The following is a 21,983-nucleotide window of genomic DNA, read 5'->3' as shown; positions in this document are numbered from 1 at the left end:
CTTACTTCATTTCACCACCCATTCATCTCTTGACCTCTTATAATACAGCTTCTTATTCCAGTATCCTACTGAAAATGAAAATTTTCTCATTTTCCTTGACCTCTCTTCAGCATTTTTAGCACTGTTGACCATGCTTTCCTCTGGAATGAATTATTACTGAGCGGTCGATAGAATCAAGAGTCAAAAAGTTTTTGACAAGTTGGAAAAATGGACTGAGTCTAGAAAGATGAAATTTAATATGGATCAACCTGAAGTCTTCAATGTTTTCAAAAATCAATTGCATGTGTATAGAACTTAGAAGACTTGGCTTAATGTTCATGTGCAAAAAAAAAAAACCCTAAAACCCAACCCTTAGGGATTTTAACTGACTACAAGTTTTATGGAAGCCAGTAACTAATGTGACAGGCCTAGAGTTTTCAGAAATATATAATATAATCAGAAGCTTTGGTACTTGAAGCATAGAATACAGATTAAGGGAGATAATAGCTTCTCTGCACTCAGTTCAGATCACATCTGGAATTTTATACTTGGTTCTGGTTGCCACTTTTTAATAGAAATATTGACAAACTGGAACCTTAGCAGGCTTGTAAAGGAGTCTAGAAAACATGTCGTATGATGAAAAATGGAAAAAATGGGGATGTTTGAATGGGAAAAAAAAAACTTAAAAAAGAATTGAGAATTGTCTTTGTATATTTGAAGGGCTATAGTAGGGAATAGTGATTAAGCTTATTCTTCACAGTTCCAGTGGTCACAAATAGGTCCAATGGGTGGAAGTTATAGGAAATTCATCTTGACTCAATAAAGGAAGAGTTTGCTGGCAATGGAGTATGCTGTCTTGTGAGATAGTGACCTCCCTATCACCGTTATTATTTAAGAAAAAAAGCACTGACTATCTCTCTGGGATGTTTGCAGTGGTCCAAGCAGAGGTGAACCAGATTAAAATACAGTTGAGAAATATTTAACAAAATAAATAAAAATACAATAAAACATAGGTAATGTTAATATGCGGTGATATATGGCCTGCAGGGATCTTTTTGTAAGAACCATTTCCAATGGTGTTAGAAGCCACTGGTCTAGAGGAGCATGCAGGCCAAGGAAGCCTAAAGAAGGCGCTTTCACCAGACTGCCTCTTTGCATGTCTCAGACTTATTCTTGGTCCATGTCTCAACTTGTATTCCTGTCCTTCCACCCCAATTGGTGTCTAAATCCCTAATTTTCAGTTGGCCAAGGCTTAATGCTTAACCAGTGCTTTGCTTTGTCCCTACTGGTGCTATGATCTGATTAGTCTAGGATTTTTGCTTTCTCATGTTACTTAAAACTATAAAGAGGTGGTATCCTCAGATACCCTTTAATTTACAGCAGCCAGAGCAACTCGTGCCTAACTGGTTCTCATTTAGAAAATATCCTAATGAAATCTGTGCTTATCAGACTGACTGTGTGTTAGATGTTGCACATTTCCCCATCTTGTGATGAGTAGTGTTTTCCTTTCATCAGTCATGACCCCTGAGGAATATCGACTGGCACAATATAATGCTTTAAAAGAGATACCTAAATTGTACAGGCAAATAGGGTAGATCAACTCTCTGGTGCCTTACACCTCTAAGATTCTGTGATATCCCCAAGTGAACAGTATAAAGTCATTGACATCTCTGAAAAGTATCAAACTTTTAGCCTACAGAATATTGAAATCTTAATGACTTCAATATTTTATTTACAATTTTAGTGAATTACAAGTGAACTTCACTTTAAGCAAACTCAATAGTGCCAGCTTGGATTTTATGAATTTGATAGTTCGATAGTTTGCTCAACCTATCTGATCTCCTCCAACACTCAAACCAGGACTTCCCTAAAATCATCCTTGAAAAGTGGGATAGCCTTATAAAATCTTAGATATGAAAACCATGCTGGTAAACATATAGCTTGGTGGCACAGTGAATAGAGTGCTGGGCCCAGAGTCAGGAAGACCCAAATTCAAATGTGACCTTAAACACCTAGCTATATGACCCTGGGCAAGTCACTTAACCTCAATTTCCTCAACTGCAAAATAATAGTATCTATCTCCCCATGTTGTTGTGAGGATCAAATTGGAGATACACACACACACATATAGTTTAAGTGCTTAGGACAGTGCCTGGCACATAATAGGTGCTTAATAAATCCTTGTTTCCTGTCTTCCCTCATTTCTTTCTTCCCTCTCTCCTTCCTTCTTTCCTTCATCCTTTCATTCCTTCCTTCCTTCTAAAGAAGCCAGAGCAAGAGCTGATTCTTAACATGATCCTTCAAAAGGAGAACAGTGACTCACAAATGCAAGAATTCATATAATCCAAGATGGGGTAGTGTATTTTAAGAGTAAAAGGCAAAGATAAATATCTAAGAATATGGAGATGGGACAAGAAGCTGGCAATTTCATGTTGGGTAGAGTGAAGTGAGCCTGCCTTTAAGGATTTTCACAACCACTGCTAACTTTCATGTTTGCACTCTCATTTCTTTACTTCTTCCATCTAGGCTGCTTTCTTTCCTGCCTCCACTCTCTAAATATATATGGTGCCTTTTTGGCAGCATGGATACACTGGGCCTGTAAATCAAAGTAAACAATCCTGTAATTCAACCACTAGTGGCAGTTTTTTCTTTTTTTTTTTTTTAATCATTGCCTGCCTGACACCTAAGCAGGCATGGCATTAGCTTCTCAGGTAACCAAGAGGGAAATGCATATGGTGATATTATACTGAGTACTCTGTTTGAGGTAAGTGCTGGCAGAAGCATCTGAGTGAGTATGGGAGAGCCGAACAAATTGAGCTTTTCTACTCTCTCCTGATGCTTATCACTTGTAACCAGAGGCAGAACTAGGAATTTTTTTCCACCTGTTGAGCAAGGCAATTGAGCAGGACAGTTCAATGGCAGTGAAAGTCCCAGAAGAAAGAGTCATGTATTTTTTATCTCAACCTACCTGCACCTTCTTTCCTGCCCTATTACCCCCAGCATCAAATCTGAAATTCTCTCTTCAGCTTTTAAAGCCCTTCACAATCTGGCCCTTCCTACATTTTCAGTGGTGTTTTGGTTTTTGGTTTTTTTTACATCTACTCCTCTTAAATAGTCTGTGATCCAGTGAAACTGACTTCTTTTCAGTTCCTTGCATCATTATCACTGGCTACCCCCCCCATGCCTAGAATTCTTTTCCTCCTCGTCTCTTCTTTGTGGCTTCCTATAAGTCTGAGCTAGAATTGTACACCTTTTTAAGAAGCCTTTCCAGATCCTATTTAATAGTAGTGCCTTTCCCCTGAAAGTGCCTCCACTTTATCCTGTCTATATCTTGTTGGGACAAAGTCATTTATTGTCTTCCCATTAGACTGTGAGCTCCTTCAGGGTGGGAACTGGTTTTGCCTTTCTTTGTATGCCTACCTCTTAGCACAGTAACTGGCACATAGTAGATGCTTAAGAAGTGTTTGTTGACTTGTCCCCAATCATAGCCTAACTTTTCATTTAAGATCTAGACGGCACCAGTAGATGACTTCATTATTTGAAATGTGCTTGAACGTTTCACAGAATTTGAGAACTGGAAGACACCTCAATGTCAATAGTAGTCCTGTCCAACCTATACCAAAGGAATACCTACCATAACATACCCAAAGTGTTTGTCCAGCCCCTGCTTGAAGACATCCAAGGAAGGTGAACCACCCATATCGCAAGACAGCTCATTCCACTTTGGGACAGTTGTAATTAACTAATTTAATGACCAACAGTCTAGATTCTGACCATGTTGCAGTAAGAAACTGAAGATTAATTTGAACTCTGCCATTAACTGGCTTTTAAATAAATTGCTTACCTTCTCTCTGCCCTTGGATTTCCTTCTGAAGTATGGAGATGATTGAAACCTGATTCAACCGGATACCCTTTGAGTCAATTCATGTATATGGGTACTTTGAAGATGTAAAGCACTATGCAAATGCAAGCTATTATTGATGTTTATTTTGTAATTTAGCTCTGTTTGTTCAAGTTACAGGGTGAAGGCAAACTGTTCCTCCAAGCACATTTCCAACATTATGAATGAGTTTACATTTGCCTTGAAATTTGGACAGTTTGAAAAGACTGTCAAGTTGCCCAATGTAAATATACATATCATTGATTCCATATTTCCATAGCATTTTTTTTTGTTTCAGAGGAATAAGGAAAGCTGTTTGTGTTATTTTTGTCATAGTCACTTTGAAGCATAGGCAAATATCTATTATTTAGTATTCTATTCCAAAGCTTTGATCCATCTCTTCAGTCACATGCAAATAAACTTGTCATGTTTTATTTTTTAGATGAAATAATTGGGAATTGTTTATCCCATAGGATAGAATCATAGAAATTTAGACTTGAAGATCATAGAGATCAGCTTGAGCAGGGTCCTTGTTTATTTACTTGTTTGTTCGTTAAAGACTGCATCTCCCTATGTTACCCAGGCTGGAAATATAAGGGTCACTCACAGACCCATCCCACTGCAGATCAGCATGGGAGCTCTGACTTGCTCCATTTTTTATCTGGGCAGGCTTAACTCTCTTATTAGACAAACTAGTGGCCCCCTCCATCATGATCATGGGGCACACTATATTAATGCCAGACTTAGTGTAGGCACCCATCAGTAGAATTCCCAACATCAAGAGATCTGCCTGTCTTCGGCTTAAGAGAAGCAGAGATTATAGGCAATTGCCACCATGTTGGTCAAAGGACCACTGTGTGTCATGTATGTCAGGACACATTTCTGTGTCACAGACCCCCTTGGCAATCTGGTATTGCCTCTGAAACCCTTTTCAGAATATTTTAGATGAATAAAATAAAATACATAGGACAATAAAAGAAGCTAATTATATTGAAATAAAGATGTACTTTTCCCCATTAACTCACAAGGAGTTCACAGATTCCTTAAAATCTATCCATGGACCCTAAGAATCTTTAGACTGGAGAGACTAATATATTCATTTTACTGAGGTAAAGATTGATAACTGATGGTAATGCAAACATCTCATAAAACATTGGCCTGACCAACATCACTTCACAGAAGCATTAATACGTGTCTCAATAGTGTCCTGATTCTCTACCAGAATAACTTAGGAAATGAGTTCCTCAAAAATTTTAACCCTGGATGATGGACAGTATAGGCTCTTTCTCTGTAGCCAAAACATACCATTATAAAATAGTCCAGGGGTTGAAATCTTTAGTAAAAGGCTAGAAATCTGTCTAAAATTGTTTGCTTCCCCTATTTACCTCCCCACCCTATCCATCTACAACTCTTGATATGTTTCCTGGTCACATTATATCCCTACAGATACCATTTTGGCTTGCCTGGGGCCTGACACATCACTTAGTAGGGTCTCCTGGTCCCTATTATGGCAACACCTAAAATGGTTCTCCATCCCCTATGGTCACAAACCCATCAGAGACAACCATTTCTCCTCCATTTTCTGGTGGGAAAAACCACCTCCAGAGAGTGGCCCTCCACAGTCCTGTTAAGAAAACTACTTTTTCTCAACTTATCCTCAATCCATTCACAGCACATTTAACAAGCTTCTTTTCCTGTCATTGGGCAGGAAATATACACAGGCCAGCAATCATACTCAGAAAAGTAGCTGGCTACAGTACAGTACAGTACAAACAACACTCACCTAGAATTCTTTGGCCAGTAGCTCTGTTCCCAGTCCCAGTGTATCTTAGACAAATTTCTCCTCTGGTTTTACCTTTTGTCATGTTTTCCCAGAACCAGTTAATGAGGTCAGCATATTCCTGTGTATTATGGATGTTTAAAAAACATATATTCCATGTATTTTCTCCTACTCTTTGCCCCTCAGTCAACAAAATGAATACAAAAACAGCTCAAGGTATATATGTGGGAAGATAATTGAGTGGAGGATGGAAGAAAAGTATAATTTTTCAGTATTCTTTGTGAGTGTTAGATTTCTGTTACATGTAAGCATTTTGCTATGTAAGGAAGATGAGAATTATTTGATATCTTTCAAAATTTGATGGGAAGCAGAAGGAGATCCTATTATGGATAGCTTGGGGAGATTTAAGTGGGCCTCCTGGTGTCCCTCAATCTTAAGTGTTCATTTTTCTTTTCATTTCTATACAGGTAAACTCACAAGAGGACCTGTTTCTGTGTAGCAAGGATAAATAATTCAACATTTCCTGCTACATAGCAACTCAATGCTTATTTTTGTGCCCCCCCCCACCTTAAATTACATATTCTGCCAAGGTTTCTCATTTGTTAAAGCATTTAATTATTGTGTTTGGTGGTCTTGGTCGGTTGCATTGTATAAACAAATGCCTACTTCAAACATTCGAACTGTTTTTTTCATAGTCTGCCAGAATGCAAAACTATTTGATGTTTTAGTTGGATGCTGTGTTTCTGATGATATAATTTGTGTCTGGGAAGAGAATTTGGAGGCACATCCGCCATTTTTAGATCTTCAGTAATTGACACTCCCTCCCCCAGCAGATGTTCTAATGATTGAAGTTAAGCCAGGTTGTAATTGACTTTTATGAAAGAAAAGAAGGTCAGACAAGAAGAAATGCCTGAGTACAGTGTCTTTTAATCTACATATTAACATACATCATGTTCATCCAGAATTATTTTGAAGCAAAGTGTGTAGTATAATTTGTTGCCTTTGCATACAGATGAATAACCCAATAGATAATGAATGTTGATTTTATTCTTCCTAATGTCTGTTACTGCTTAATGGATGCTTAAAATGAAAATGAATTATTTCAACCCACTACGGTACCACTTAATGTTATTTGTTATAAAACCTAGTCAAACTATTACCTTCAATTAATGAGAATTTTTCTGTATTCTGCCTTTAAGGTAAAAATAAAAAAAAACAAATTTATATCAGTTACTTATTTAAAGCAAACAACAAAAACCCTTCCAACTGTCTTGGGACATATTTAGCTAATTTCTTTTACCTTCTCTATCTGCACTCCCATACCATAAAAATGATGGCTCTGAAAGCAGTGCAAGATCCAGAATCATTAGGATTTAGTTTCAGAAGGTACCATAAAGATGATTTAGCCCAACCCGTTTATTTTGCAGACAAGAAGAGCCAGAAAAGTGGTGAGTTTCCCAAGGTCATGTTAGTAATTTATTAAAGCAGAAACTACATAATGCATTTAGAAGGATTTTCAGCAAGGATTGAAAAGAGGAGGGGGCGTATTATAGCAGAACCAGCATAGAAGCTGGAGTCCTGGTCTTGTATTTGCCACTGACTATACGTGACACTCCATGCATTTCTCTGAACACTCTAAGCCTCAGTTTTTAAGGAAACTAGGGTGGATAAAGTGCTGGGCTTGGAATCAGGAAGACCTAAGCTACCCCATAGCTATGTGATCCTGGGCAAGTCAGTTACCATCTGCCTGTCTCAGTTTCCTCAACTGTAAAATGGGGATAAGAATAGCTTTTACAAGATCAAATAAGACAATATTTGTAAAGTGCTTAGTACTATGCCAGTCACTTAGCAAATGCTTATTCCTTCCTTCTTACCTACAAAATGGGAATGATAATACCTGCCTTGTCTATGTCACAGTTATTCTAAGCATCATATAAGAACATCTTGGTAAATATGCTTTACAAAGTGCAATTGCTACACTAATGAAGGATTATAACCAGAAATTTCAGCCAACCCACATGTCCCATTTTCTGATCATCTGGGTTGATTTTTACTAGAGTGATTACTTTTATGCCAGTGACCTGAGAATTCTTATACTGCCGTATACTTCCCTCAGAACTTAACAGTGTACCAGAGAGCAACCTAAGCAATGAGCAGATTTTGGCATATTTTGATCAAGGGGCTATATATTTGAGATTGTTGTTATAAAAAGCATCCTCAAGAGGATTATCATGATGTAGTCCTTGCTTTTGATTTCCAGTTGTGAAATACCAGATTTGGTCCTGAACTTTGTCCTGGAATGTGAGTTAGGATGATGGATTGTGCCCTGAATTTGGAGTCAGGAAGCCTGGGTTTGAATACCTACTCTCCCACTTATTTGCTGTGTTCTTTGGGGTAAGCCTCTTCGCCTCCCCAAGGCTTATTTCTTCACCTTTAAAATAAGGCAGTTAAACTAGATTAACTATAAAGTACCTTCCAGCTCAGAGTCTAGTTTGGGATGATCTGCCGTTTTTCATATACATGAAAAACTTTCAGAAATAAATATTTCCTATCAATGGGAGCCATGTGTATTTTTGTTATCTTTGATAGAAAATATTATTCTAAACAAAAACCAAAACCCTATCAGTGGGTACAATGACTCAGTGAAATTCCTGAGCATACCCCTATTACACCTAAGCAGATCTCATTAGTGTGGAGGCACCTTCCAACAGTTCAGGATTACAAAACCTCTACAACTTTTTGTCCTATGTCATTGTTGCCCATATATTGGTGTTTCTCTTTAACAAGAAATCCACTGAACACATGGGAAACTTTCCTTGAGTTCTTTTAACAGCTCAGGGTTACCAAGGTAGCAAGAACTAGGGCTGTCCATCTTGGTCTGTCAGTCTTGCTACATGCCTGGCCCACCTCATCTTATAATTAGACATGTCTTGTTGTTTTTAATATAATCTGAAGAAAATATGTTGTCATCAAAAAAAATTCCACTCATAACTTGGTGGTTTTGGTCCTGCACATTTTTCCAGATATCCAACTCTATCCAGCCTTTATTTTGATTTCTTGTGTTTGTTTATTCAATTCAATAAATAATCACCTAATGTACTAAGTGCTGAGGATACAATATTGGTGGAATCTTTGCCCTCAGAAAGCTTACAATGTGGGGAATGAGTCAAACAAAAATGTTTGCAATAAAATTGTTTTTTTTTCTCTTAGTGGGAAAGCTGATGCATTAAAAATGATAGAAATACTTCATGGATTGAGCTTTTTTTTTCTTTTTTTTCTTTGTTTTTGTTTTTGTTTTGTTTCTTTTTTTGGGACTGAGAAGCAGTCTGGCACAGTGTAAACAGGTCAGAAAGCCATAGGTTCAAGATTTGCTTTTGACATATAGTGGTTGTGTGGCTCCAGGCATATCATTTACCCTCTCAGTATTCTAGGCAACTCAAACAGATTTTTAAAAATCATTGTTTATTTTTTTTAGGCAGATGTTTTTAACTGGGAGTTCAAGTCCATAAACTTCCTTTGTAATCTTGTGTATTTTATGTTATACATTTAGAAACATTGTTCTGAGAAAGGATCCATAGACTTTACCAGACTCCTAAAGGGGTTCACAACACAAAAACAGGCTAAGAACCCCTGCTGTAAGACTATGTTGCAGAGAAGTTGCCAACCAGCCCTGGTAGAGGGACTTCCCCTATCTAGGAGTTCCCTATACTTGGAAAATCAGAGGTTTAGTCCCTATCCCTGCCCCTTCATCTGGGTTTTATCTCACTAATATACTTGGGCTTTCTTCCTAGTCTATCAGATATGAGAATGGAAAACATTTTTGCCCATCTAAAAAAGTTATCCAGGAATTTTAAAATGATCTTTCTTCTTATTATCTACTTTTCCCCCCTACATTCTTTTGAAAGTTGGGGGTGAAGTAGTAAGGGCCTTAAGACTGTGAATATGTTTATATAGCCTAGATTAATGGTCATGGCTCTTTATGACCTCAGTTTTATAAAATTCCACATAGTTATTTTGAACAATGTTGCCTATAATGAACTACTACGTATATGAATAGGATGGTTTAATTTGTCTCAAGTCCTGTGTTTTCCTTATAATTCCCTCTTTCTTATCCTTTGAGGACACAAGAAATAGACCTAAGGGAAAAACAGCCTTTCATTAGTGTTGGCACCTGTAAAGGAAACTGTGGGTTTACATGCTTGCTATTTAGCCAAGATCTGGCCGGCTGTACCACAGCCTTCAATTAACCCTGCTAGAATATGTATCAGTTGTGTATTGAGTTTTTGTTTTCCCATGTTAGTGGTATGGAGTTAACATTTTCCATCTATTCCTTTAGAAAGCATTTGATGCTAAATGTGGGAGAACAAGTAGGAAATTGAAATCATCTCTCCAACCCTTAAATTTAGCCCCATGGAACTAGGACACCTGTTGAATTTCTCCACATCCTTTAAAGCCTAAACCTTAAAGATACCTTCTTCTTAGAACTCCCTGGTTTCCCACAAATCAGACCTCTCTCCTCTTACCCCACCCCCCAGACCTCACTTAGCATTTTATTTGTATCTCTGGTATGCACATATTGTGTATTATTCCATAATATTATTTTTGTCTAGTATAGTGTCTAGAATGGCATCATAAGGTAAGCTTTACAAGAGAAGTGACTATACCTGAATTTTGCATCTTTGCTCAGTGCGTTGCATATGGTAGGCACTTAATAAATTTTTGTTTAATTGAATTGGAGGGAGAAAGGTAGAATAAGGAAAGGATTTCCTAAAAACAGTAGCAACTGATAAATGATTTTAGAAGCCTGGGGCAAGGAGGGAAGGTGGTGGAAATTCCTGTAATCTTCTTGTAAGTGTGCTGAGACAACCATTTATAAAGAGTAAGGAATGTTAGTAAATTAGGTATTCTTATATCAGGAACTTTCTGTATTCCTTTCATCAGAATATGGCATTTTCCAACTATTCTACATTTTTCTAAAAAACAAAATACATTTACCATAGATTTGTGTAGCTTTATAAGTTATCTTTACTTCTTTAGCTTTAACTAAATTTTTTCAGAACTGGCTTGTCTATAGGAGCTTAAAGTCAAACAACATTGGGTTTTAAAAAGGTAAATATATTATTTCTTTGTTGAAAAAACAAATTCATTCTCTCCCAATTAGAAACAAAAATGCAGCATTGCCTAAGCTCAGACACCAAGAATTCAAAAGAGTATTCAGAAGTTTAACTTAACTTCTGTCATAAATAACTCCATTTCTAAACAAAGGCATTGTTCCATTAGCAAACCAGTGTTAACCTCGGGATTCCTTGGTAAACTGAAGTTTTTACAAGTAGATTCACCTTGAGTTGCCCATTCTCTCTCAACCTAATTGTTGTAAATGGCAGGAATTATTTTGTGCAGACAAGGGATAAAGGCTAATCCAGGTCAATCAGTACCTTGTAATTTATCCACATACTTAGAGAAGAAAAAAAAAAGGTGTGTGGGGGAGAGGGGAGGAAGAAAGAGACTTTTGGAGTCCTCACGGTGTAAACTCCTTTGCTGACCTAATGGAGAGTTTTAAAATTCTGAATAGAGTTCGTGTTTCAGGGTAAAATTGCAAGTGACAAAGGCTGCGCTGGAGCAGATGACTATATTAAACTGCTGAGAGTGAAGTTTTGTTAGAAAAACATCTGATGACCAGTTGGCAAATGAAGTCATTATGAAGGAATAAAATATCTGGTGTATCTTTTAAATATGTTAACAAAATTGGATGGCATTATATTTATTTGCATCTTCAAATTTGTTCTATTACCTTACAATTGTCTTTACTTAAAAAAAATCAGAATTATTATTGGTAGTTTTGACATTTATATAGATATATAGGTTCAAAGATTTTTACTGATCAGATTGGGGAAGAGAAATGGATAATTGCATAAGAAGCCTTTTTAAAATAGGGTGAAAACAGTAAAAGTTTAGTTTATGAAAGTTAAAATGTTACAGAGTTTTTCATTGATACTATAATCCAGTTGTATAACAGAAAATGAATCACGCCACAATTCTCTGCATTATTTCAAGAATACCTGCGTGTACCTCCACTTTTATACTATTGTTATCATTTTGGATGCTTTCATAAGTTACCAGTATTTATCACAATTTATATTACCTCTCACCCCAGGTTTCAATTTTAAGAGTGTTATTTGGGGGTGCAGGATGGCATTGTCCAGGATTGTAATTTCATAAGGGTCTGGAACTTACCCCGTGGAAACTCACCAAATCCACCAAAGCACAAGAGCAATGTCTGAAATGTACAGATAGTTATAACTTACTGAGAGTTGTCTGTGGAGAAAGACTTCCTTATGGTGACTCCACTAGTCTATTTCAAAACTTGAACTTGAATCTTCCAGTAAAATGTCAGAATCTTGAATCTGGCTCTTTTTTGTATTTGTAACCCTAACACAGTACCATCGTTATCATCATCATCATCAAGCACTTAATAAATGTTTATAGATTGATCATTTCCTCACTCCACAGCCAGTCTTCCACACACTTGGCAACTCTGCATCTCTAGTATTAGTTGTAAATAAACATAAGATATCATCTGTTAAATTTCTGGAGTGCTCAGGAAATATTGATCCCTATGATACCTAGGTAGCCCAATGGATAAGCACTGAACCTGGAGTCAGGAGGACCTGAGTTCAAATCCAGACTCAGATACTAACTATAAGACCCTGGGCAAATCACTTAACCTTGTTTGCCTCGGTTTCCTTATCTGTAAAATGAGCTAGAGAAGGAAATGGCAAAAGTCTCCAGTATCTTTGCTAAGAAAACCCCAAATGGGGTCATGAAGGGAGGTTATTGTTGCCTATGATCACCCAGCTACTAAAGCAAGATTTGAACCCTGGTTTTCAATGACTCCAAGTCCTGCATTCTTTCTGCTATATCACATTTCCTTTAAACATCAAGATCATAATTCTAGGACCTTAGAAAACCTTAGTATAATCAATAGGTAAAATAAATGCAGACAGTCCCCATTTTTTCCTAAAAATCCTATCCTCTAATTATCATTAAAGGACACTGTCAGAGAGAGTCATGAGATTATATATGTAAAGCACTTTGCAAACCCTGAAAGGCTAAATAATGGTTAGTTATTATAATTGGGGGTTAAGCTTCTGAGATAGGACCACTCTTGTTTCATAGTTGTATCTTTATTTTTCCTTGAAAAAATAAGTTAAAGGGTGACTTATCCAAACAAGGAAAATAGGATGCCCGAGTTGAGACTTTCATCCAAAATACACTAGCATTTCACTTTTTGGCCTTAAATTTTCCTCTTCTATCAGTTTATTTTTTAATTTATTTAATTTTTAATTATGGAATGAAACAAGCATTTCTATGACATAATATAATAAAAAAAGATGATTGCATGTGAAACTGCAAATAGACAGTGTACAACTTGGTATTGCCCCAAATATACAACAGTTTATCATGTCAAGTTCTTTTTTTCCTTTTCTTCTTTCCTCTCCCGTGCCCCGAGATGGCTACTATTAGACACAAATAGTTATGCACACACACACACACACGCACACACACACATACATACATATATGTAAAAGTATTCTATACATACTTCTATTTATCAGTTCTTTCTATGGATGCATATAGAGTCTTTCTTCACGTGTCCTTTATTTTTAATTTGTATATTTATAATATGCATATTTATAATGACTTAGTCGTTCAAAATAATAGCAATATTGTTTTGAGAACATGGATTAATTTTCCCTAATAGTCAACAAAATTGTTTCTAGGATCTGATTGCTCCCTGAGTGCCTTGACCAAGCTTCCTGGTCACTTAAGGGTAAAAAAAGCCCTCCTACCCCTGTGAAGTTGGAGCTTCACTGATGCGACGGATGTCTAAAGACCATGCCAGTCACTATACCCAGACGTGCTGACTAGACAGGTTTCTATATGGCAATGAGGGACTGAGTCAAGGGAAGCTAATTGCTATTCATTGTATAATCTTGCTATGTTAGAGCAAAAGTTAATTGTTGTTAACTGTACATTGATTTATAAGTGCCTCATTTCATTCCAAAATCAAACCTAAAGTAACAGGGTGCTGTAGTGAGACCTGCCCCTACCAGCTTCTGGCCAAGATACTTAAAATCAAATTAATTATGACCATGGTCAAGAATACATCACACAAGTAAAGCTCCAGTAATAAGCCTATTATCATTTAAAATAGCAAGATTCTTCTCCAGGACCTGTAGACAGGGCATCAGTGTTCTCAGCATCTCCTTTGTTTATATGGTGGATCTCAGGGTACTATAAAAATTTACATGGAGCACATGAAAATATGGCTACTGAATAATAAATTTTATTTCAATGTTCTACATAAGCTAAACATTGCATATTTAACAATAACTTTATTTGCCTCATTAAATGTAAAATGGCCCTTTCAGACAGACTTGAATGATTCAGGTCTGTCCAAGGAAGTTTGAATTGGTTTCTTCTCTTGATCAATTTCTCTTTTACAAGCAGAAGCATTCAAATGTACTCCGCTGACCTCAGAGCTAAGTTTAAAGTTCTGCAGTAGGCGTTTGTGATTGTGGTGTGGTCATGGTGCTCCTACAGAAAATCATCAATTACAACATTCTTTCTTTATCTCTCTCCTAAAACTTCAATGTATTCAAAACTCAGAGCGGATTTATTTGATTTCTGACCAAAATAATAGCGCAAGGGACATCTAAGTGGTAACTCTCTTCCCCTACTGTCCTCAGGGTTTACTTGACACTTTATTGACTGATATTGTTGGAATATTCCATACTTAACTGGAAAGCAATAAAAAAAATGTTATCCAGTCCTTGTCACTGATGTAATAGAAATCTCACAGAATTGTTAACCCAGATATGAAACTAATCTGAGAGTACATGCCATTGCTTTCCTCCTTTTGTAAATCTGTAAAAAAAAAAAAAAAAAAAAAAAAGTTGAGAAGTGGGGTATACAAGTATGAATCTCAAATTAAAATGCAAAATGTGGGGATCATATATTAAGAGTGGTTAGTACCAATATTAATCTGCTAGATTATTGATTTCTACCAATTGTCTCCTCCTAGCCAAGCCTCTGCTTTATACTCATTCTCTCACAGCTTTCTGCTACATTTAATACTATTAGACTTATAAAATCTTTAGAACTGTTAGGAACCACTAAAGTCACCTGGAACAGTAGTATTAAACTCCAATAGAAACAACAATGGATCTCTCTTGGCCATTTATTGTCTTAGAAAACCACAAATTAACATTATCCATGTTATAGTGTATATTTATTTATTTTGTTAAACATTTCCCAATTACATTTTAATCTGGTTCTACCTGCACTGAGCAATTTTCCCAGCTGCCTGGGGCTCACAGGCTCTTAGTTTGATACCTCTGATCTAGACCAACCTCTTCCCAAATGCATGAATACCCATTATGATATCCCTGATACCTGATCATGCAGTCTCTACTCAATCACTTCCGGTAACTGAGAGCTTGCTACCATACAAGGTAGTTCCATTGCTGGAACCGATGGAAAATAATTCATGCTTGGATAATTGTAATAGCTTTTATGTAGTCTCTTTGTATCTCATATCCCCCAAATCTAGCTGATTGACCAGGTAGATCTGAAATGCTGCTTTTCCATTACATATTAGGTCCAATTCTAATTCTTTAAGTAGACATTCAAGGTCTCTCATCACTTGCCATCATTTTACCTATTCAATCTTATCTCATAACCATCTCCAACAGAGACCCTGTATACTCACAGACCCTATGCTGGTTCCCAACACAGCTTTCACATATTATTCCCTTCATCTGACATACCTTCCCCATTCATCTTTGCCAATCCAGATTTTTTGCTTCTTTCGAGGTCTTATCGGACCTTCTCATCCATAAAGCTCCCTCAGATTCCATTCCGTGATGATTTTTCTCTTCTCCAAATTATTGGAGCACTTCTTTGTCCTATGCAATCTCGTACTTGGTTATATATTGTTGCTGATTCTCTAGTTTCCAGAATGCATGCATAGTTTCTCAAACTATCTTAAAGGTGGAAAGCAGTCCCGTTTTTTGTATGTGTATCATCATGGTGCTGGTCACTGAGAGAATGCAAAATTGCAATAATGTAGATTTTCAGATGTCATAGAAATAAATTAAATCCAACTCGGAGTCTCAGGAGAGAATGGCTTACCTTCTGAGACTTTGCAAGTTTGGAGGAAAAAAACTACTTATTTTTCCAAGGACTTTTCTTCAACATGAAGAATACTGAGAAAATACTAAACTATCTCAAAGATACCACTTTTACTATCTTTAAGAGAAAAATGTCAAGAAATCTGACCTGGAGTAACAATGTTGTAAATATGTCCCCCTTCATGACCCTTAACAAGATCCTAGACTGAGTTACTCTGAATATCCAGAAGAGTAAGTACATCGTTACTGACCAAGACCTACTAGAATTTCAATATGACTTTAGCCTGTAATATATCCAGCCTTATCTTTATAGTGGTCAGATACAGGAGGAGGGTAAACAATAGCATCAAAAACCTTTGTGGTTTTTGTTGGTATAAAATGTTCGTAAGCTTATAAGCTTAGACACCTGGTTTGCCTGCCCAGACAGGTGTTTACTGAACTCCTAAGACTCACCTACCTAATAGATGCATAGCCAACCATATCAGTTTTGATTGTGCATTGGTTTATTTTGAAAAAAGGCATTATAAGTCATATTAAGTATATAACCGGCTCTGCAAACAGTAGGAGGACAAGTGCATATCGACTAAGAAGGGGGAGGGGAAGTTGGGGAAAATGATTGACTACAGTTCATCTCAATGTAGAAATCTGTGGTCATTTTCACTAATGTTTACACTCTGCTGTTTTATTAAAAACCAGAAGTGAAATGAGGCCACTTAGGGAAATGATGAATCCCCTGTCACCAGACGTCTTTAAGCAAAAGCTAGATCTCCACCTCTCATCTGGATGGTTATAGTTGGGATACTTTACAGGTTCACCTATGGGTTATAATAAGTAACCGCTCAGGCCCTTCTTGCTCTGTTTCCCTGATTCTAAAAGTAAGGAAAGTAACGAATGTGTTTAGGGTTATGTGAAGAAAATGAAATCTTCACTCACTTATCAGTTCATTCTGTTCTGTCTTCATCCACTTTGCTATCTTAGATGGAGAGCAACTAGAGTTAAATGTCTTTCTAATTCACCTTTACATACCCACTATAGTATGGCACGGTGTAACGTGCAAATTAGTGCTTGGGCTCAATCTATTTCCCTGGACTAAGGGAGCTTAGTTTGACTTTATAGACTATTTATAGATTCTTCACTGTGGTAAAAGGGAACAAAGAGCAAATAGTAACTAAAGGTTATTAATGGATATAGCTTCTAATAGTGTTTAAAATATCTAAGAGTTATAGCTAGCTGAGAAAGACTTGGGCTTTACTTCAGGGTGCCAGAATGATGGAGGCAAACTGGTCCTTCCTTGTGTATTGGCAACTACTCTTCTCACCTCAGGGTTCTCTCCTGAGTAGAGATGTTACCCCTAGGGTTTCATTGTTGTGTTGTGTTTCTTCTGGGGCCCGTATTTCCCCCACAGTCCCAAGTTGTACGTAGCTTAAACTCTCTGGGGGTTGGGTTGCAACTATACCTGGTACAACTGCGCTAAACAACTCGCATCCAATGCAAGAATTCCTAGTTAATAACTCTGGTGGGCCCTGCTCAGTATGGCCTCCTTATGGGGAGGAGGGAGAAGACAAAGAGGGGAAGAAAAAGAGCTTTATTCTGAGACTGTACTTTCTCTAATGATTTTTGTATCCTTTAAATTTTCACAATTGACTTATTGGCAGATTAGGTAATGAATCTCTAGTGCAATGCTTGGTAATGAAGTATAGTTGAAGGAAGTGCATTTGTATGAGCTGGAAAGGGTGGAGTTGACCTACAATATCAGAACATTACTCTTCTTCCTCTTCCTGACCATGCTTCCCATAGTAATAATGGTCATTACTCAACTTCCTGTCTGGAGAGTCCATATTTCCACCTGCTAAAACTAGCAAATTGAACAGCAGTGTTCTGAATCTGTTGTTAAGCCTGAACCCTGATTTCATTCAACAAGACCTTCAAAGGAAAAAAAAAGTATAGATAACCATCAAGCTCTTTCAGGAGCAACTAACTACACCCTGGGGAATCTAAGGTCAAAGACAGAGCTATCTCTGAGGTAGAGGCATGGTGGTGCTGTCAGGGCAAAGTAATGTTTTTATTTAGGTAAAATGGAGTTAAAATGAGCATAAAAGACAGCTCTAAAAGGAAGTCTGTATCTGAAAAAGGCAACTGGGCACTGAGATTGGAGGGAGAGAAGGGGGAAAAGATATTTTAGGCTGTCAGCCCCTGTATCGAAAAGGAATGATCATAGGATCATAGATTCGGGGACAGAAGGGATCTCAGAGGTCAGCTAACCCAACTTTTTAATTTTACCAAAGAGGAAACTGAGCTTCCAAACCTCCATTCTGAGTTACTCCAATTTCAAGGTTTGGTCCCTAGTGGTGCATTCAATACTATTCTCATGTACCCATATTGCCATATCTCTAGTTTGAAGTCTGAGATGGTTTTTCTACTTATATCTTCTTTTCCCACTCTATTTTATCAACGCTGAGAGAACTAAATGTCTTCTGATACTTTGATCTCATCTACATAGGTACTTCTTCCAATGGTACAAATGCAATACATCCATACCTTTGTGTTCTGTGCTATTCTTGCCCATGCCTTCTTGTAAATTTTCCATTGGGGCAATCCTCTAGTTCGGAGGTGCCAAACATGCCTGCGGCCCATGGCACCCACAACACTTTTGAGTGCTGCCTGAATCAGATTAAAATATACTTGGGAAATATTTAACAAAATAAATTAAGAAGCAGTAAAACGGAGATAATGTTAATATGTGGCTTTCCGATTCAATATGCAGAGTAGCTAGGTGGTGTGGTGGATAGAATGCCAGGCCTGGAGTCAGAAAGACTCATCTTCCTGAGTTCAAATCTGGCCTCAGACACTTACTAGCTGCATGACCCTGGGCAAGTCACTTAGCCCTGTTTGCTTCAGTTTTCTCATCTGTAAAATGAGCTGCAGAAGGAAATGGCAAACCACTCCAGTATCTTTTGGCAAAAAAGCCCCAAAAGGGGTCACAAAGAATTGGGAACAACCAAACAAGTTAATATGCAACCCACAAGGATCTTTCTATATGGTTTAGTGGTCCCTGTGTCTCTTTAAGTTTGATATCATTGTTCTAATTCTTTTACCTTGTCATGTGGACTGACCATCAGTTATCTTTTGTTCTCGGTACATGACCAAACTACATGCTTTTCCAGTCATGCATCTCTCTGATAACATCTTTAATACCATTTCTCTTGTGCAATTCTTGGCTGATAATGTTGCAGCCTATGCACACCTATCATACACCTCTTAATTTGCCTTTTCAGTAACCCACAACTTTAATTCTTCAAAGGCGATTCTACTTCATGACTTGGAGCCATAAAACATCACCAGAAGAATATTGTTGTTTTTAAAATGGGTCTTTGTTTCAGAGGTACATTTGGGATCATTAAAGGCCCTATTTTTAAAAGCACAAATTCTCCAAAGGTCATGCAGCTCTTTAGCTTTCTTTTCATTTCCCAGCCCAGATCATTGCCTAGTGTCTATCCAACAGAGTTGCATGGCTTATTCAGCCAACTGCACATCATAGCCTGGACAATAGTCATTCTTCATACACTTGTTTTTTCCAGTGTGGACAGACAACACATTTATCATTTCAAGGATATCCCTGATAGAAGTATGAGAAGGGAATAGAAAGGCTTTTACAAGCTGTATGTGCTACAGAACACGTCTTTGCACTCACCGTTGACTAAAAGGCCTAGGGAACACAGGTTCCCACTGTACTTACAATTTGTTGATGATTTTAAAAAAATCATTTGATCAGTAAAGCAAAATATTGATTAAATGGCTCTTCACCAGCAAGCCTTTAAGCAACAAGATGTCCCCCTATGCATTAGTCAGAATCATATGGCAGCTTGAAAGGTTTGACAACAGAGACAACTTTGTTTAAACTTTTTTATTAATATTAATTGAGGCATAAAACAGGGAGTCCTATCCTTGCCAAAGGCATTTGATACTGTCATGGATGCAGGTAGGTGATAAGATGGATGGGGTCCCGGACCTGAAGTCAGGAAATCTTGGGGTCAGGAAGACCTGAGTTCAAATGTGAGTTCAGACATTTTCTAGCTATGTGACTCTGGGTAAGTTATTTAATCCTGTTTTCCTCAGTCTCCTCAACTGTGAGTAGAGGATCATAATGACATGTACTTCACAGGGTTGTTGTGAGGATAAAATGAGATAATGCTTGCAGTGTTTAGAACAGTGCCTGGCACATAGTAGACACTTAATAAATGCTTATTCCCTCTCCTTTCCCTTCTCCTGCATGTTCTGTCCAGTACAGCATCCAAACAGAAGAGGAATTCCCTGCAGATAGCAAGGGCTTCCAGATGCTTCTGTTTCCAGATGACATTATGTTGATTATATCAAACCCAGGATGTATCACAGAGCTTCTTAAATATTTTCCATCACTCTGAATTAACTAATTAAGCCAAAATAAACAACAAATTAAGGGCAAATTTTAAAATAGAACTGTAAAAGATTTGTTTCATCACAACTGCATTCAGTCATTTTGTTTTAGCTGGAATTTAGCGTTGAGTCTCATAATTCGTGAGCTTAGAAAAATATTAACCGGCCTGTCTCTTAGTTGATATCAATCTAATTATAACTTCAGAGAAGAGGGCCTAAATAGGAGAAAAGACTGAAGATGAAGAAAATGCATGTGGACATCCCTAAAACCTTGAAATGGCTGTTAAGGATATCAGAACCCCTCAGACAGTATTACTGAAGAATATCAGAACCCCTCAGACAATATTACTGACATTTTCTCTAAGTCAAAACCATTTTGGTTTCGTTTTCTGCCAAACTTCCTGAGAAGGAGGAGGGGGAGGAAGAAGAGGAGGAGGGGGAAGAGATGAAGGAAGAAGAGATAGAGGAGGAAGAAGGGCAGAAGGAGGAAAAGGAAGAAGAGGAAGGAAAAAGGAAGAAGGAAGAAGAAAAAAAGAAAAGGAGGTGGTGGCAGCACATAGATGTTTAAGGCATTGAGATAGATTCTATGATATTGGATTAGTTTTGTAACCATTATTTTATTTCACCTTTACTCCCTTAATAAAGTCTCTGGGATCTAACCACCTGTGTATATCTTGGCCGTTAGAGGGCACCTGCAAACAATATATGAAGAAAGTCCCCATTTTCTGCCTCAGCACAAGTCAGTTGTTAAGTCTTTCTTTGCAATTGGTTGATCCATCCCATTTGCTATCCCTTTCACTCTCCACATTCTTGCTGTTAGTTATTCTACTTGTCCACTTTTATCTCCCAGACTCCTCCAATTCCCTGTCCTGTTGAAGTCAAATAAAGAGGATAAGAATGTGGGCGGAGGCCTCAGTGGGCGGAGGCCTCACAAGGTGACAACTGCACTAACCTGTCTTCCCTGCACAGTCATATTATTTGCAGATGAGGAAATGTTCCTTCCTACAGTTGCTATTTAGCCAGAGCATCTCACTCCCACAGTCAGTCTTTCACTATCTGTGGGAATGTTGTCAGTAACTATGGTAGAGACTCTGGTCAGGGGATGGAAGAAACGAAATTCACTTGGAAAGGCAGAAAGAAAAATGGCAACTCCACAGCTCCAAGGTGGGACCCAGATTTGGGGTAGGTTCAGAACATTTTTATTGCATGTAATTTTTTTTCCATCTTAAAATGTTTGGAAGAGTGAGGAGAATGAATTAGAAAATTATTTCTTCAGAGTTGACAAGCAAATACTCATTATTTTAATCTTTAATAAATGCTTGATATGATTTTCATCTTTACTCCCAGGAGGAGGTGATAATAAGCTGAAGGTGGAAATTCATGTCTAGCCCTTTTTTGTGCATTTTATTTCTCTGACTGGTAGTTTACCAGACACATTTAGAAAAAGAAAAGGTTGTTCTGCCTTTCCATTCTTGATCTGGCCAGATGACTGGATCACTTATTTGTAATATGAGAAATAAAAGAGAAATTAACCAGGTAAACTTTTGGGTTTTAACCTAACTTGCTTTCTCAGTTTTCTTCAGTCCCATTTTTGTAACGGGGTTAGTGGTACCACTAATAACCTAAATGGAGACTTCTCTTAACACAGGTAAAAGGCCACTGGGATAGTATTTGAATTTTGTCTTGTTGAAATTAAAGGACCTCAGGATGATCTCATGAAAACAAATGTAAGCAGGCA

At 37.5% G+C, this 21,983-nt stretch overlaps 1 protein-coding gene across 3 annotated transcripts in view; it reads left to right on the top strand.

Annotated features, from left to right (window-relative positions):
• Positions 1–21,983, top strand: part of PLEKHG1 (pleckstrin homology and RhoGEF domain containing G1) — a 272,236-nt gene that overhangs the window by 96,662 nt on the left and 153,591 nt on the right. Inside the window, exon 1 of one of the 3 annotated variants that reach the window (XM_027857996.1) lies at positions 21,282–21,427. The exons of 1 other annotated variant lie outside the window; for it this stretch is intronic. In XM_027857996.1, the coding sequence (XP_027713797.1) occupies positions 21,310–21,427 (118 nt within the window). In that variant the 5' untranslated portion in view covers positions 21,282–21,309. Of the gene's footprint in view, positions 1–21,281; positions 21,428–21,983 lie in introns of those variants that run through there. One more of the 3 variants, XM_027857997.1, reaches the window with a different exon arrangement.

Source organism: Vombatus ursinus, unplaced genomic scaffold, assembly GCF_900497805.2.
Source record: "Vombatus ursinus unplaced genomic scaffold, bare-nosed wombat genome assembly UNPS02012602.1, whole genome shotgun sequence".
Lineage (NCBI taxonomy): Eukaryota > Metazoa > Chordata > Mammalia > Diprotodontia > Vombatidae > Vombatus > Vombatus ursinus.
Note: the sequence above shows the minus strand (reverse complement) of the source record. Positions and strands in the feature narration are given on the sequence as shown.